Source organism: Serinus canaria, chromosome 2 (genome assembly GCF_022539315.1).
Source record: "Serinus canaria isolate serCan28SL12 chromosome 2, serCan2020, whole genome shotgun sequence".
NCBI classification, from domain to species: Eukaryota; Metazoa; Chordata; class Aves; order Passeriformes; family Fringillidae; genus Serinus; species Serinus canaria.
Window position 1 is genome coordinate 79,465,867 of NC_066315.1, and position 17,963 is coordinate 79,483,829.

Below are 17,963 nucleotides of genomic sequence, written 5' to 3' on the forward strand. Positions count from 1 at the left end.
GATCAGAGAGTTTGGTAGCCTCTGATCTAAGCAATAATATTGGTATAAAGACTTGAAAAAACATTCAGAGTTCATCAGTTCTAGGATCATGGAGGAAATAGGTTAAAAGAGACTCTGGAGGTCTGCTCCAAGCAAGTGGAGAAGCATTGCTTCAGTGTTAGATCAGATACGAAGATGACTTTTGTAATCTCCAAGAATGGAGATTCTACATGTACAACCTGTTCCAGTGTTTCACTACCCTTGATTTTTTTGTTTGGTTTTGGATTTTTTTTTATTAACTGTTTTTGTTTTTTGTGTTTGTTCTTCTACCTTTTGTTCAGTTAGAATTTACTTCATTTCAGCTTGTCACTGTTGCCTGTGTCTGCTTGCTGCATATGTCTGGCAAAAGCTTGGTGATGTGTTCACTATAATCATCTTAAAGAAGTGAGAATCTGTGACAACCAAGCTACAGGCTGGGGGCAGAGCATCTGGAAAGCTGCCCAGCAGAAAAGGACCTGGGAGTGTTGATTGACAGCAGCTGAACATGAGCCAGCTTGTGCCCAGGTGGCCAAGAGGGCCGATGGCATCCTGGCCTCTACTAGTAATAGTGTGGCCAGCAGGAGCTGGACAGTGATTGTCTCCCTGCACTCAGCACTGGTGAGGGCACACCTCAAATCTTGTGTTCAGTTCTGGGCCACTCCCTGCAAGAAGGACATTGAGGGTCTGTAGGGTGTCCAGAGGAGGGCAGCAGAACTGGTGAAGGGTCTGGAGGGTCAGTTTTATGAGGAGTGGCTGGGGGAGCTAGGGTTGTTTAGCCTGGAGAAAATGATACTCAGGGGTGACCTTGTTGCTCTCTGCAACTGCCTGACAGGAGGGATATTACAAGGTGAGGATCAGTGTCCCTTCCAGGCAGCCAGCGAGAGATCACGAGCACAACAAACTGTGCCAGGGCAGGTTTAGGTTGGGCATCAGAAAGAAGTTTTTCACCGGCAGGGTTGTTAAGCATTGTAACAGAGTCATCCCTGGAAGTGTTCAAGAAATGACTGGATGTGTCACTTAGTTCTATGGTCTAGTTGACATGGCAGTATTTCGTCAAAGGTTGGACTTTTAATCTTGGAGGTCTTTTCCAGCCTTGGAGATTCTATAAAATACATCCTCCCTAGAAGGTCTCTTCTCCATGCTAAACAAACCAAATTCCTCCACTTTCTGTATGTATAATGTGTGCTTCAGTCTGACCATCTTTGTGGCCCTCTGGTGATCTTGCTTCAGAATCTCGTCATGTCTTGTCCTGGTGGCCCAAAGCCAACCACTGAGATGAAGCTTAAGGAGTAGAAAATAAAGGGGAATAATTAGTTCAATTGTTTCCTTGTTCTGCTAGCAGTTTTCTTGTTAGTGCAGTGAAAGGAGTGGTTGGCCATTGTCCCCCCAGGAATGCACTGCTAAGTCATAACTTTGTGTCTGTTGCACCCCCAGGTCCTTCTTGGGGAGATGCTGTACTGTTACATGGCACTTCATCCTGTCTGCAGGACTGTTTGTGTTTCTTTTATCAGCTTCTTGTTGGCCTACTCTTCCAGCTTGTCAAAGTTCCTCTGAATGGTAGTCCTGCCCTCCAGTGTGTGAATTGCTTCCTTCAGGTTGGTTACCTGGAAACTTGGACTTGCTTATAGGTGCAGTCATCTCTCCACTAAGATTCTCCAAGAACGTACATACCTACCACTGAGTTTCTGAATCTTCTGCCTCCCTGCTTACATAATTACCTTTCTGTGAGCTTTTTCCATCACCCCCCTTTTATTCACTATAATGGAAGCATGAAACAATCCAGTGAAAAAGGATAAGAACAGAACAAATGAAAATGCAGTCCAACAATGGAGAGTGTAGAGAATGTGAAAGGTATTGATTGGTACATTCAAAAGCCCAGTTTTAAAGCTTTTAAACAACATTTAGTGTCAGATGTTTCGGAGCATTGCTAGTGGTGGTTTTTTCCTGTTTTGAAAGCATCAAGACACTCTGTTTTCCTTCTGTTTACAGGATGGGTTGTCAGGTCTGGTTTATGTCTGATGATATCTGTCCCTATATTTCTGCCAAGTTAGACTTTCCTGGGTTTTGCTGTTTTCCTTAGGAAGTATGTGCTCCAGTTTTTGCTGCTCATGTGTGGTTGGTACTGTAGGTTAAAAATAGTTTGTTGCCAATGGGACTCTTGAGTAGTGGTGTTCAGTGGAATGTATAGATGTGGAATATATAGAATTGTGCATGATGCTATAGGATGTGCCTAGGAATATTCACATACTTGTGATGTTAATTGAGGTAAGTTTTTTTTTGTTTAACAGATTACAAAAAGGTAGAGCCAATGCTGTACACTTTTACAGCCTGTGTACTTTTTGGAGTTGTGTGGTTTCTAACATATTCCTCTGAAAGTCTTCGATCCCAGAGACAATTTATTTGTTTGTGTAGCTGTAATCAGGTTTCCTGTATTCATCTCACCAGGGATTCCCAACCTGGGTTATCACTGCTGTTATTTGTCTGTATTTGAAGATTCAAATGATCACCAGTGCCCCAATTAGGTTTTATATAGCATATTCACAATCAAAAGCTAGACACTTCTCCTTTTTTAATGTCATGACCTAAAGATTCTTAGGGACCCAATGGTTTTGCCTCTTGTGCCTAAATTTAGATATTTTTAGGTTCTTTTATTTAGGTTGTTTTTTTTTTTTTTTAAGCTGCTTTTTACCGTCACTACTGATTTTGCTATGTCTTTTGCTTAGTGTTGATACACATCTGTTTGTGAAAGGATTGAAGGATTACTTAAAGATTGTAAAGGACAAAGTAAAATGAGGTCAACTCCAAATACCAGCCAAATTTCTTTTTGCCCGATTTTACCCTTCCCAACATTCAAATGGGTCAATACACTAGATGGCCCATCAGATGTAAAAGATAAAAATAACGAAAGACCCTCTGGTTTGGTGTGCCCTGTGCTCAGGAGTTCCTAACTTGTCCAAAGGCTGTGGAGATTTCCATCTTGCTTGTTTAATGTCTGGACCACTGTGAAATGTTATGACCTGACTCAAGTCTTATATTGTGCTTGAAGCTTCGGTGGCTGGAGAGGATAGTTAAAATACAAAACTCATGCTGATAATAAAAGTACATTGAGTTGCCATCTATGTAAAAATGAATTATTTTTACAAAATAGACCCCACCATGGTTGTGGACAAATAACATTTTTTAAACATAAATTACTTCTGGCCCTAGCAGATAAATACTTTGTATCACTTCAAAACAATTTGATAAGGTTATCATGAAGTTCCTCCCGTTCCAAATTGCTCTCTTGAGTGATTTCTCTGGATTACTCTCATCATTATCTCTGATCTCTGGTGGCTTCCCACTCCCACACCCCCTCCTGGTGCCAAGTGCTTAGGACTGCCAAGCTGGTCACTGTACTTTGTAGTGCCTTTGCCTGGGCACTTGCTTTGGCATTATTGCCCTTTGCAGCACAGTCCTTGAGGCTGCTCTTGACGCGTTATCATGTAAATTAATTTTGATGTTGCATTGTAGTTTCTGCTCTTCTTCATTCGGCTATTGTCTTGACAACAGATTTGCATAATCAGTGAGTGGGAATTTGGTTTTAATTTTGATGTTCTGATTAGCTTGATTCAGATAAATAATAGAAAGTTGTGAAGATAACACAACGTGGCGTGAACTGGTGGGAATGACTGTAAACACAACAAATAATACAAATGATGGAGTCAGGTTCAGTGATTATTTTTATAAAATGTAAGCAAACGCTATTTCTGGTTTCTGTCTTCTTGTGGTATGACAGCTGCTTGAAATTTAAACATATGGATTTATTCAAATATTTGTCAATCTCACTGCTTCCCAGACAAAGACAAGGAAGCTTGTTAATTTGTTTTCTGCCAGGATTTCTTGGTATGGTGGGAAAACAGATTCACAAATTTTACTTGAATTCTTTCCTTTTTTCAGTCCAAAGGCAACCCTGTGGACCTGTACCTTTTTCATGGGCATGAACGAATACCAAAGAAAACTGCTTATTAAATTAAATGTAGAGGACAATTCTTGAAGTTGTAATTGTTTGGCTCTGCACAAATCCCACCTTCCCACCTTTAGTTTCCTTTCTTTCATTTCTGTCTTCTGGGGGCACCTGACAGAAGATAGTTAAGTAAGAAATAGTAGCAATTAAAAAGCTAGTTGTGAAGTTCCTCTTCATGTTTTCTAGCCATTTTCACGTGTTAGAAACCCCAGGTTATTTCTTTCTTAAGTGATCAAGTACATATTTCCTTCCTGCTTGAGGAGTAACGTAGATACAACTGCCCTTTTCTAATCATCTCTGCAGGGCAGGACTTAAATTATGTGGGCAGTGAAACCAGAAAACATCAATTTGTACATCTTAAGAACAGAAGAGTTTCCTCAATAAAGAAACTAGGGAGAGAGAGAATGAGAGAAACTCCTTAAACCAATCAATTTAGGGCATTTGCTGGAGTAGCACTTTGTGTAATAAGCCTAAAAGAGATTTAGTGGAGGATGAGTCATGAAATACACTAGGAAATGAAAGATGGAAGGCAGAAGAGAACAGAAAGCTGTAAGTAGGAAAAAAAAAAGAGTGAAGAGTAGAAAAGTATATTTTGGGGACTAGAATAATGAGGAAAAAAAGTAATCATAGCAAAAGGGTGTTTGTTGAGGAAATGCAGAAGTTTCTGAAAAAGTTGTCAACCAGAGTGATTAACTGAAGGAATAGAAAGCATAGAAAAGATGTGAGAAGACATACAATCCAGAGAGCTGAAGAAAAAAAAAGCAAAATTATATTTACTTTTGAAGTATTTCAGTAAAATAAGATTGAGGCATTTCTGTATTTAGTTGGCTTGGGATAGCATGGACAAAGCAGAGAAACTAGAGAACCATTGTTTGCACCCCTGCTAGCCTTAAAAAACACAGGGAGCTGCACTTTTTTGTCTAGGAAAAGGCAAGTGGACAACATAGAGAGTGAGGAGCATTTGTTCCCAAGGTCTTGGTGCTTAACATTCTCTTAGCATCATTGAGGGGACTGCTGCACCTTCTCACTAGACAGGTAAGGCAAGTGCCTGTGCTGAGCCATGCAAAGACCACTTGTGACCTGCCTCACCTGGGATGGTGAGAGCTGAAGTGACTGGGTGAAAATCTATGCTAAGCACCTAAATTGCATCGTTGAGGTAGATTCAAGTGGCTTAAAAAATGCAGTGGCACAAAGTAGCCATTAAAGTTCTGCTTGTACTTAGAAAGTAAACATAATGCTGGGTTAGATTTTCTTGGGTATTTTATACTATCAAAATTTCTCCAGGCTTACACCCTTTGATTTAAGCATGCTGGCATGGCAAATACTGTACCACTTTGATTTTTCATTCTTCAACAATTTAGTAATATTTCTATTACATTCCTTACTGCATTAAGGGTTTTATTTTATGCAAACAAGACCTGGATTTGAATAATAACTCTTAGAAAGCCGATAAACTGTCTTTTCAGCCTTTCAGGCAATTGATTCTTCTAGGTGAGAGAAATGCTCTCTGTGAAGGAGGCATATATGAAATAAATGGTTATTGTCAGGTGATTTTTATTCATCGTATCTTCAGACAACAGTGAAAAAGATGTTTCTGCACACTACAAAAATGTGCAGAGAATATTATTAACTATTGATTACTACAGCAGTGTTGCCATTTAATGAACAGTGATGTTTTGGTCATTACACCAATCTGATTTTCAGCGGTATTCTTGTAGTCTGTATAGATTTGTTTGGAATAATAAATTCACAGTTAAGCAGGCTTTTTTATATAGTCAGTGGTCATTTAAGTATTCAGCTATTTCATGCTGGATATAACCTATGTAGATGTCTCCCTTTACTCATAGTGCAGGGTAGAAATTATTCCATGACAATAGCAAGAGAAACAAAGGTGTAATCCAGCTGGATTAGGCAGAATGACGACCAGCCAGTTCCTTCTTACATTTCAGTTATCATTTGCCTAATTTCAGAGATTTGAAAAATTTAATACCTTTATTTACCCTTTATTACTTGGTCAGAGGTTTTATGTAAGACTTAGAATGAACACTTACAAATCCTACTCTACTGCTACCATTTTTTCCTTTTTCTCAAATACTAAGTCCTTCAATGTCACTTGGTGGGCATAAGTCATGACTCCAGTAATTTCCAGTGCTGTTCTGCCCAGCAGGACCTTGCTGGGGAGTTATTCAAGGGACTTCCTCCCATACCTCTGTGTTACAGGGGGTTGTTTTGGAAAAAAATAGAGTAAGAAAAGATAATGGGTTCAGTGGTGTGGATAAGGGAATTATTTAAGAAGTGGATTCTCAAGATATTTCTCCTTGACCCTTCAACAAACCTAAATAAAAGAGGCAGGAGAGATGTTTTTGTTTACCTGTGGAAATGATGCAATGTTACTGATCAAAATGAAAGGGCAGCAACACTTGACAAATTTACAATAACCATAGCTCCCTAGAGGTATTTAATTTTTTAATTTGATAAAACTACTGCTACAATATGTGAGGAATGTAGCCCTTTGAGAAATAGTGGGGATTTTAGTTATATTGGTTTTCCTTTTCTTTTTTTTTTTTTCAATAAAAAAAGAATCTTTTGTGTATTAAAAATAAAACTTTATAAGTACTTTTATAAGCTCTGTGGATAAATCTTATTTGGTAGGTTTGGTTTCCTTGATAGAATAAAAGAAAATAAATTAAATTAGTGGTAGGAATTTAAGCACAGCTTCTGTCCAAAACTACTTGAATTTCCCTTCTGCACGTCATTAACTGCAGAAATTAAACTGTGCTCAGGCCATATCAGCACACCTTCCATTTAGTTTATTTTGCTGGTGTATACTGTGATGGTTGTCTTTTTAAGTGCAGAAACTTAAATTAAATTTTCCACAGAACTTAGCATCTTTTTTTCCGTAACACAAATTATACTTAATTATGATCACACTTTGGTCAGTTTGCTAAGATCTCTGTGTTACTGAGAGACCTGCATGAATTTCACTCTGTAAGTGAAATTATTAAATATACTTAGAATTTCCTTTCCTGATAAACTCTCTTATTCTGTGACATACGTCATTAGAATAAATGAAGGAACAAGTAGGTGTCACCACAAAAATCTGAATTTTGAATGTGTTAAATAAGGAAAAAAAGAAAACTTTGTTATAAGATATTAAGCTAATAATTCTTGCACAAATTTCATTTTTATGTGCTGAAATTCCTTCTTAATCTCAAGGGAAGTCAAAGCAAATTGTTTAACTTTCTTTTTTTAGGAACTGCAGTTTGAGAGACTGACTCGAGAACTTGAGGCTGAACGTCAGATTGTGGCGAGCCAGCTGGAGAGATGTAAGCTGGGATCAGAAACTGGAAGCATGAGCAGCATTAGGTAATGTACAAATTGTTGATATCTTTATAATTAGTAAGTTTTGTTGCTGTTATGAATTATCACCAAGAATAAATTTGATTTTTTTTTGGTAAAAATAATATACACTAGAGAGTGTGAGACTTTAGTAGAGTTTGAAAATTTGCATTATGACCTGCTTTTTAAAAAGAAAATTTCTTGCAATTTTGTATCTTCTTTGTTCAGTAACAAAATAGTAGTCACATTTGGAATTCATTGATTTGCTGGAGTTGGAATGGATTATCAGCAACTTGTTTCCACCACCAATACAGCTGTAATTTTCAGCTGAAGATTTTTAGCTTCCTAATTGCAGAGATGTATTGATAAGGTTTGTGAACCTCTTTAACCATAATTTTATCATTCAAGGTATTAAAAGGTTTAGAATGAATTATGTAAAGCTGCTGACCTGTCCTCAAAATGTCAGGTATATCTTATATGTTTATGAGGAGATACAAGTGCCTCTCTTTGTGTAAACATTGGTTTACTTTAAGAAATTGTTCTGGTGCATTGTTTGAAGGATGATAAGTTTATTTAAGAAATTGTAACAAAAGGAAACTGATTTCTTGGTGAATTTAGTGGAAGTGAAGACTTTGCATTTTTTAGCTTCTTGGTAAGTGTGTTTCTTTGTTTTCTCAGTGAACCTAAAAAATGGAAGATGATGCTACTTGAGTTTCAAGAATTGAGAAAAAATAAGTTGTATAGGCATGTGTTCTTTTTTTAATCAGTGGAAATATGAATAGATAATGTTAAGTATAACATGGCAAGCTTAGTGCCAATTTTTATGTGATAATAGTAGCAAAAATACAAAAAGCATTGATCACTTCCTCAGTTTAAGCAATTCAAACTATACTTCAATCAAGTGAACGATTTTTCCATAGGTAAGAAATAACTATTCAGTAGAATGCCAAAGATATAACAAAAATATGGAATGCAAGTTCAATTAAAAATGGCAGAAGTGAGGAAAATCTTTCACTATTTCAGCAGAAGCTGTATGTGAAGTTGACTTAAATCTAAGCATTCTTAATAAGTCAGGTGAGAAGTAACTCTATAAGATAAACTCTTATTTTATATGATGTCACCATCTAGGTTTGTTAACATTAGAAAAAGTTACTTAAAATTATTTAAGCATGGCCTTATATTGGCATGTCAAGTTTGCTTCTCTAGCACTTTAAATTTTTAAAATGGTATGACTGCATTTCAAGAAAGTTATCTGAAATATGTCTGAGTAATACTGAGGTATGTTTAAATATTGCTAGTATTTTAGGATTATTCCAGTCAGTGGTATGAAGGTTGGGAAATTTTTTGTTATGCAGGAGATATTTCCTTGATGAACTTTTTTCTTATTGATAAATTTCTACTATTGAGCTATCAGTGATATCAAGGTCTGATGACTTGGAATGAGTTCTGAGACTCCAGTTATTCAAGAAGTTTAATAATTGGACTGCTAGTCTGTCTGTGAATAACAGAAGAATAGTGGAATAGAATAACAGAAGAGATTTTATGCAAATTTTTGACATCTGTAACTTGCCCTTGAAATGTTTCACATATGCAGTTTCTAGCATTTAAACTAAAAACACTTTAGGAAATCCTTGAAATACTGTTTTGCAGAAGATAACATTGAAAGTTTACAGATAGATAGCTGCCCTTAGACTTTGCAAGTGATGTAAAGAGGAAATAAATAACAATCTAATATTGGTTTTGTTGGGTTGTTGTTTATCCCATATGTATTAAATGAGTAATCTTCTGTCCAAAAAATTCTAACTCCTCATTAGAGGGGCGGGCTTAGAATTGGCACAACTACAAAATAAGTCAAGTATCTTTCTGACTACTGTGCTGACTTTCCAGTGGTCATCTAGATTTGAGAAAGTTTCTTTAGCATTGTATTCTTTGACATATACTTGATTTGTAGTCATTTTTTTAGGGGACTGGGGACTGTATTCAATGGGAATTTTGCTAAAAAAAAAACTTGAGTGCATTCTTTTCAGGAACAGGTACTTGGATGTGAACCAAAGACAGAATCAGTTGCTTCTGATAAAATTGAATAAAATGTTTAGACTATGAGTTAGGACAAAACTTGTAAACTCTTCACTTCCCCAGTTTCCCTGTTGGCAGATACTGAACAGTTCATTACTCAGCCTGCTGAGTATTAAAATTTCATGATACATTCCATAAGGAGACAAGTCATGTTTTATGCTGCTCCATTCCTCTGGCTGAAGTGCTTATTCCTTCTGGGACAGATCTATCAGTCTGTCACTCCCTTTGGTGTTGGGGAAGGCAATTAGATGCCAGCATCTCTTTGGAGTTCTTCAGTCTCTGATCATTTTAAGCACATATTAAAGAAATGTACTGTTAGCAAATCCTTAAAACTTGAAGTTTCTGTTTCATAGTCTTTATCACTGTTTTGAATGGTTTCTTTGGTTTTTTGTTTTTGAGGTTTTTTCTGAAAAAGCCTTAGTGTTCAAACTGAGGAGCATAGCTCAAGCCTAGCCTACTTTTCGTCTTTGAACACAGCGTTTGCAAATTGGTCAGGCAACAGACTTTTTCTCAACTGAATTTCTACTCTCTACTGAAATTGGTAGAAGTGATGTGCAATTTGCTATTGAAAGTCTCTTGAATAGACTGGCATTTGTGCCTGAGTTCCTGAAGCAATATGCTGAAGTTTCTGTATCTTAAAAGTAGCGAAAATACAGTCTAATAAACTGAATAGCATGGAAAACATACCTGCTTTGTATATGCTTTTTTTCAGTTAAGTTCTCTCCCTTAGAAATGCCTCTGTTATTCATACTTTATTACCTGGAAAATTATATTTTCCTTAGTTAGATAAAATTTTTGCAAATTCACTGAAAATAAAAGTACAGCATGTCTAATTGATAAACATATAAGATCCTTCATTTCAAGAACGTGGAAGAAATAGCTGGAATGTATTGTGACATAGGCAGACAAATGCTGCTGTGTTGTCAAGTAAATAAAATTGCAATTAGAGTTTTCCTGTACAGCTGTCAGTGTTCAATCTAATTTAGGCTACTTATTGTGAAAGGATATATAGTAGTCTTTGTAGATGTTTAATTTTAAGGATTGTCAAGTCCAGTAGCCTCTTAAGAGGTGAGGCTGCTGGTAGCTAGACCTGCACAGACTGGAGAGATGGGCTGAATGGAACTTTATCAAGTTGAAATTCATAAATGATTTGCAAATGCATCTGGGATGGAGTACACATTGTTGTTACAACACAGCCAGGGATAGAAAACAGCCTTGCAGGAAAAGACCTGCAGGTCTTTTCCAACCTAAGTGTTTATCTGAATTACTGTGATACTTAGTGATTTTCTAAGTCAGCAGTGAGTCCTTGCAGCAAAGGCCAGCTGCACCTTGGGCTGCAGCAGCGAAAGTGTAGCAAACAAATCAGGACAAGTGATTCATCCCTTCTGTTTGAAGCTCTTGGGGGTACATCTTGAGTGCCCTATCCAGTTTTGGGCATTCCTCTATAGGAAAGACATCAGCATTCTGGAGCAGGTTCTGTGAAGGGCTGCCAGGAAGGCAGGTGGCTAGAGAGCACCTGGGGTGTGAAAAGAGGCTGAGGAAACAAGGGGTTTTAACTACAAGAGAAGGGTCAGGAGGGGGCCAGCTTCTGATTGCAACCAGGTAAAGGAAGGACATACAGAAGTCAGGGCAAGAGTGTTCTCTGATGTGCATTGGGGTAGAATGACAGATGGAAGTTGGAACACAGAGCATTGTAATTAGGTGTAAGATGTTTTTCAGAATGAATTTGGTTAAACATGTCACAGGTTGCACTGATAGATTCTAGCGTTTCCATCTGTACAAATAATAAAGAGTTTCTGTTTCCACCTAAGTTTTCCTGTGTTTTTTATTGCTATTTCTTCATAAATCCTGGTAATAGAATTGTATTAGTATTCTAGCATTCTTTTTTTTCCCACAAAATTACAGGCTCCCCAGGGAAATGGTTGTAGCATCAAGGCTGCCAGAATGAAAAAAACATTTAAGTAAGTCAGGCACATGGTCAGATTCTTCTGGGCTGTCCTGTGCAGCGCCAGGAGATGATGATCTTTCTGGGTCCCTTTTGACTCAGGATATTCTATGATTCTATTCAAGTATTTCAGAAAAAAAAAAATCCCTCTCTTACCTGGACTGGTCAATGTGTTTGCTTTTGCCTGTGAATGTGGATGTTAAAATAAGAATATAGGTATTAAAGTTGAAAAATACATGGTTAGTGTGGATTCTGGAACAAAACATGAGCCAAAAGACAAAGATGTGTTTGTCATATTATGAGGACAGAACAGGGTTTTTTTTAATGCAAAGAGTTTGATCAACAGTCCTGTGTAAAAAAACACTCAACTTTCAGTAAAATTTATACACCATCATACATATCAAACATACATTTCAGTACATATTAGAAGATAGTTTAGCCTGCATTGTGGTTCTTTGTCAACCCAAGATTTATCAGTTAAATGTGTTAAATTGTTTCACATTGGTTTGCTTACAGTAATATCTCCAAATGCTGCTGGGAAGTTTCTTACTTGAAAACAAAAATTAAAAAATCCTTTAAATTAAATGTAAATTAGAAAGCTAACTTTTAAAAAGAAAAAAAAAGTCAACAATTATTGCAGAGCAGAATTAAAAAGGATCAGTATTTTATCATTACCTATGAAAATGCCAATTATAATGTTTGTACTTATTTTTTTAAAGCAAGCCAATAGCATGGCTATTTTTAACGGGATTTTAAGAAGTCATATTCTTTAAAGAAATGGGCACTTCACCAGTGGGAGGAGGAGATTTTACTAAACTTTTGTCAGCAAATGCTGTAGCTTAAAATTAATCTCATTCTGCAATGTGTGTTTGCTTAGTAGTTCAGAAGCTGAATAAGCTTTAAGTTTTTTCACACACTGTTGTTCATCATTGTGGATTGTGTAAAGCCTAACAATTAATACTTGGATGAACTTTTGTCAACTGAATTATTAAAAAGTTTATCTGAAACAAAATTAAAAATGGCAATAAAAGCATGCAGGTTTTTGAAAGTGTAAGATTGTGAAAATATTAATCACAAATTCTGCAAGTCAGAATTAATCATCTGTGATAAGAGAACATTTTGTAGGGTTTTTTTTGTTGTGTTTCCCCCCCACCTCCTTCTTTATCTCACAATGTTTTTGTGTTGCTGTAAGTGACCAGGTCAGGTAGAACATGTCAAAAAGATGTGGATTGCTCTACTCCTGAAGGGCTTTGTCAGTGTTAAGCATGGTACTATCAGATACATTTCTAGATCTTGTGCAAAGCTTGTGTGGGCTTGTGATAAAGCTGAACATCCTAGTAAAAATATGTTGTGGGTTTCAAGGTACAAGAGATTAAAAACAGCCTACTATTCTTTGCTTTGGTTATAATGCTGTTAAGCCAGAATGAAAATGAAATTAGCTGGAAGGAAGCATTCAATTAGAGCAAAACAATGGGAAAATGTGCAAGAGTTTGTTGTACCAGAAGGTTTTCATTGAAGTGTTTGCATTATTATATGAGTTCTTTGCTATCTCTGGAAGGCATGAAGCCAAAAAAATACCTTTAAAAACACCACCATTGCCAAAAAACAAACAAAAAAAACCCCAGTGAAACATAGAGATTTTCTTAGAAAAAGTTGAAAAGATGGTATTTTTCTTACATTCGAAATCCTTAAGGAGTTCATTTGTATTATCTCAGAAGAAAAGAAACTGAAGCAGCCTTTGTCAGACCATAATTTAGAATGAACAATGTCGGTTTAATGCTTGCCACTTTTTAAAAGGTTGGTTTGATTTGTTTTGTTGTTTTGATGTTTGTTTGTTTGTTTCCCGTGTCAGTTTTCAGCCTAGAGCTTAACTAAGTCATTGAGGGATTCTTCCCCATACCATTCATCTTTTCCGATAATCGACTGAGCTACCACAAAAAATGTTTGTGACTTTGTTGGGTTGCTGGGATTGCTAGCTGATGGTTGATAGTCACTGTGCTATATGTGCCCAGCTAGGTAATAGCTGGAATCCTTCTGAAAATAGCTGTAAGCACTTCTAAAAATTGTGCTGCTGATTTCCATGCCCAGTCACAGCATTTAGGCACTTCTCATGATGGGAAGTTGGAGGGGCGGGTGCTGATGGTCACTCTTGTGACCAGTGATGAGGCTCGAAACAACATGAAGCTCTGAGCCATGGGAGGTTTAAATTGGATATCAGGAAAAGGTTTTTCACCCAGAGGGTGGTTGGCCACTGGAACAGGCTCCCTGGGGAAGTGGTCACAGCACCAAGCCTGAGAGTTCAAGAAGCTTTTGGACAATGCTCTCAGGCACAGGGTGTGACTCGTGGGGTGTCCTGCAGAGGGCCTGAGTTGGACCCAGTGATCTTGGAGGGTCCCTTCCAACTCAGCTTATTCTCTAAGTCTGAAATCTTGGGAATCAGAATTTTGTGGAATACAATAAGTTGTCCAGAAGTAGAACAGGCAGATGCTGTTTGTTGTTTTAACTGTGTTCCAGGCCTGATTTTCTGTGTAGTTTGACATCCATAGTTAATGTTCCTGGTGTTGTGTTTACCACCACATATAAGAGTGTTTGAGTCAGAGAAAAGGTTTTAGAACCCGGGGAAATACTGAGGATAGTATTTTCAATACTTCAGTATCACCTTGTACTTGGTACCTCTTGACCTTTTGATTGTGAGACCTAGAGACCTGAAATGTGATGAACTCTGTATACTATTTGGCTTGGTCAATAAATTAGTTTGAATCCACCAATAAAGAAGATTTGAAGAAAATGTCACTCTAGGAAATAAATTATGGCTGGAACAGTTGGCACAATTTTTGGTGCCTACCTAATTCTATTCTGAAGAATTACATTTTACTGGATTAAAGTATCAGACTGAGTTTATAGTACGTCCAGTGTTGAAGGAAATGGTTTAAAAATCACTGAGACAGGGAATTGGTACAGGAGCAAAAAAATGAGATGAAGTCAAAGGTTGTCCAATTTTTTTTTTTTTGTATTTCCATTACAAGAATAATTGTAGCTTCTTTGTGCTGATTCTCCACAATGAGATATATCAAGAAAGCATTTATTAGATTAGTCCTGTTATCCTCTGTCAAAAACTAAGAAAACTAAGTAGTTTCATAGTATTGGAACAGATAAGCTTCTGTTGCTGAAAGGCAAGTTTCCAGCATATGTGCAAACAATCAGGTTTGGTGTAATTTTGTTTTTTACAGTACATCCATATCTTTTACAGCAGTAGTATGGATCATATAATTCCCAGATAGATATGTCTTTGAAGGCACAACAGGAGTTTTAAAACACCCCTTCTACAGATACTCTTCCTCTTTTTCTGCTTGCTGAACACCATCCAGGGATACCATCTCCATGAGAGGAGTAACCCAGTAATACACAGCATTGCCAAATTCATTACATTAGCATGTTAATGAAAGCAAGTTTCAGATTTTCATTTAATTTCAATAAAGAGAAGCTATGCCAGTAAGGATATGGACATTTTTCTGCCCTAAGAAAGGGTCTTAAAGTCTGAAAGCATTATATGGGGCTGCCAATTGTCACTTATATTCCCTCTCAAGTTTTTCATTATGTCTTCTGTTTTATTAATACAGAACATACAGGAATAATATGGGAAAAAGAACATCGGCAAAACCACAAAAAAGCAGAATGACAACAGACAAAGTTGATACTTTGATACTTTACATATCAGCTTTTACTGATATGTGGGCCAATGAAGACAGTACTTAACAGTAAATTCTCTACCTTCGTGGATTTTTGGCATATTACTAAGTTATTTGTTTCCAAATTTTGCAGTCACAATTTCAATGTGTTTTTGAAAACCTGACACTTGGGTATGGCTAATATGAAATATACATGGAATTGCAGATCTTAGGAAATATATTGTTAACGTAAAACTTGGTTATGTCTTACAAAGTGGGGTTCTGTGTTCAACCTGCTGTTCACAAGCTGTTTGTTGAAATATCAGGACACTTCAGTTAATCATAAAGGGTTGATAAGCTCTGTAGCAGTTTGCCCAAGGACACAATAATAAAAACTATCATTTGAAACTTAAGGCTATGTAGAATATCTGTCAAGAATGGGACACAAGTGACAAGTCTATTTCTCTACAGCCCTTCTAGCTCTCCTTGCTGGGCACTGCTTTAATAATTTGACAATGTTCTTTTTGTTCCCATCCTTCCTTATTGTATGTCAAAATGGTTTTGGATCGATTAGGACAAAGACAAAATTAAAAATATACTGAAAGTGTCTTATTATTAAAAGTTCTTGAAGTTAGAGTGCTTGAAGGCAAGTCTGATAAAACTTCTCCAGGAAAGCTCATTTTTAGTGCTTACTGCTTGTGGGTCAAAGGTACTAGATAGTGATTTTGTGATGTCTTAGATGTAGAATACAGCTGAGAACAAATCCCGTAACATGGTGCCAGTAAAAAATGGCCATGGACAATTGACATCAAACATTGAAACAGAATCCAGGTGTCCAAGGAACTTCAAGGAGTCAGTTCTGAGAAACTGTGGACAGAGACCAAAGTGCTATCTGTCATCAAAGTTGCCTGCTGCTTTGTATAGAACCAGGATTTCAGTTGTTCCTCATTTTGATAAGCTGCACTTCCCAGGCTGAGTATTTCCTTTCCAAAATGCACATACTGAGATTTTGAAGGGCATTTCAGCTAAGCAACTTTCTTGGTGTTTTTATAAATTTGCACCAAAAGACATTGCTGTTATCAGAGGAATTAAGCATAGCTTTGCACAGAGTTATGGAGATAGTTCCCTATTTTCCTACAGTGCTTTTTGTCTTCTATCTAATGTGATGTATGATGGGGCAGAATATTGGAGCTTGGAGGGAAGTCTCTTCAGTGTTGTTCCATCCTTCCTTCCATGTTGTCAGGGTAAGGATGTGTCCTTTGAATCCAGGGGCAAGAGGTTAAGAAGCAGATTTCCAGCTGCATTTAACATCCCAGTTAATGCATGTATGGGGGAAAGTAAGAGGGGAGGAACCTTTGTTCAAAATGTGGATGAGATATCTGGTAGAATGCAGATTCAGTCTATAAAGTATAGATTGGTCAGAATTGGAGACTTGAGAAATGAAGAGTGGGTTGAAGAAGGATGAGGAAAAAACAGGAGCAGAGAAGAGCAGAAGAGGTGGCTAAGGCAGAGGAGTCAGGGAGCTATGCTCTTTCCTTACAGCAAGAGGATCAAAGACTAGAGTTGAAAATACCCTTTTATCCTGGCTACTCAGTCTGAGAAATCTCAGAGTAATTGCTGAAGAGATCCTACTGGCTTCATTTGCTGCTATAAGCAGTCATCACATCTGCACATGGGTTCTTGGTCGGATTATTAGGATCCCTTCATGTCTGGAAGGCTGTACAGAGAAATAAGAAGCAAAGAATACCTGACAGGGATTCAAATGAATCTTTACATTAGCAGCATTTGGCAGGAGAGCAATTCCACAGGTACAGTTCAACTGGATTGCCTTCAGCTATTACAAGCAGACAGATAGTTCTTTTCCTAATGCACATTTTGCAAGTTATGAGATCTATTGGTCCTGTAAACAACAGTGTCCCTCCAGACAAGCATGACTTATCCCTCAAGCAGTTTAGAAATTTAGCAGTTGTGAAACAGAAGTTGTATAACAGTGCATTTGTACAAGGACTAAGTCAAAATGCAACCAACTGAAGGTGTCCCAGAATTCCAGATATACCTTTTCTTCCTGTGTGTGTTTCTTCCAGTGAAAACAAAGCCTATCTTATTGCTTTCTTGAGGGGAAAAATAAAAAAAAGAAAGTCTGATGTTGAGTTTCAAATAAATAGTTCAAAGAACTTTTGAAGTCAGGCATGGTAATTTCTCTCCCTTTACCACCCCTACCTTTTGCTTCTCACCATCAGACCTTGAGTAGACAACCTTGAATTATGTCTTGAGCATCCACTCTTCTGATATCTTTCTTCTTCAACCCTGCCTAAATTTAAATTCCACCTAAATCACTAGACACTGTAATTTGACAAAACAGAGCTCTTACTCATGCTCTCAGTACTTCCTTGCTTTGGCAAGTCCTGCTTACCTTTCATTGCAGATACGGGAACAGTTACTAAAGGTCCCAGCCAAAGGCTCATCCTGGCTACTTGATCTGTCCCTAGTAAGTTATTTTTTTATTAAGGTGGCTTTTTTTGGGTTATTGATTTAATAAAACCAGAGTTGTTTTTCAATGCAATCTTAAGAAACTGATTTTCAATAGAAATGTATTGGTGGAAGTTACAGACTTCCCACTAGTCACAGCTCTCAAAGATATACTACTCTTGACAGCAGTAATTTCTGCAGTCAAAGCAAAAGTGGATCCTGTATCTTGCCATGATTTGTCTTGATGAAAAAAAAAAAAAAGATTAATTTTGTTGTATTAGCTGTAGTGTTTGATACAGCAAATTTAAAACTTACCAATTCACTTAGAAAACACTGTGGGGGTGATTTTTTTTATTTTCTGTTCTTTTATCCTAACTTTAGAAATTGACTGTTCTATTGCTCTCAATTTTAAAGTATTCTCTCCTTGCTCATATGTGGTAATTGG

General features: G+C 37.1%; 1 protein-coding gene across 2 annotated transcripts in view; it reads left to right on the forward strand.

The window, feature by feature from the left end:
- CTNND2 (catenin delta 2) overlaps nt 1–17,963 on the forward strand; it is a 633,979-nt gene that overhangs the window by 238,747 nt on the left and 377,269 nt on the right. For both annotated transcript variants that reach the window (XM_050971546.1, XM_050971545.1), the window contains exon 3: nt 7,275–7,387. In XM_050971546.1, coding sequence (XP_050827503.1) covers nt 7,275–7,387 — 113 coding nt within the window. The remainder of the gene's footprint in view (nt 1–7,274; nt 7,388–17,963) is intronic.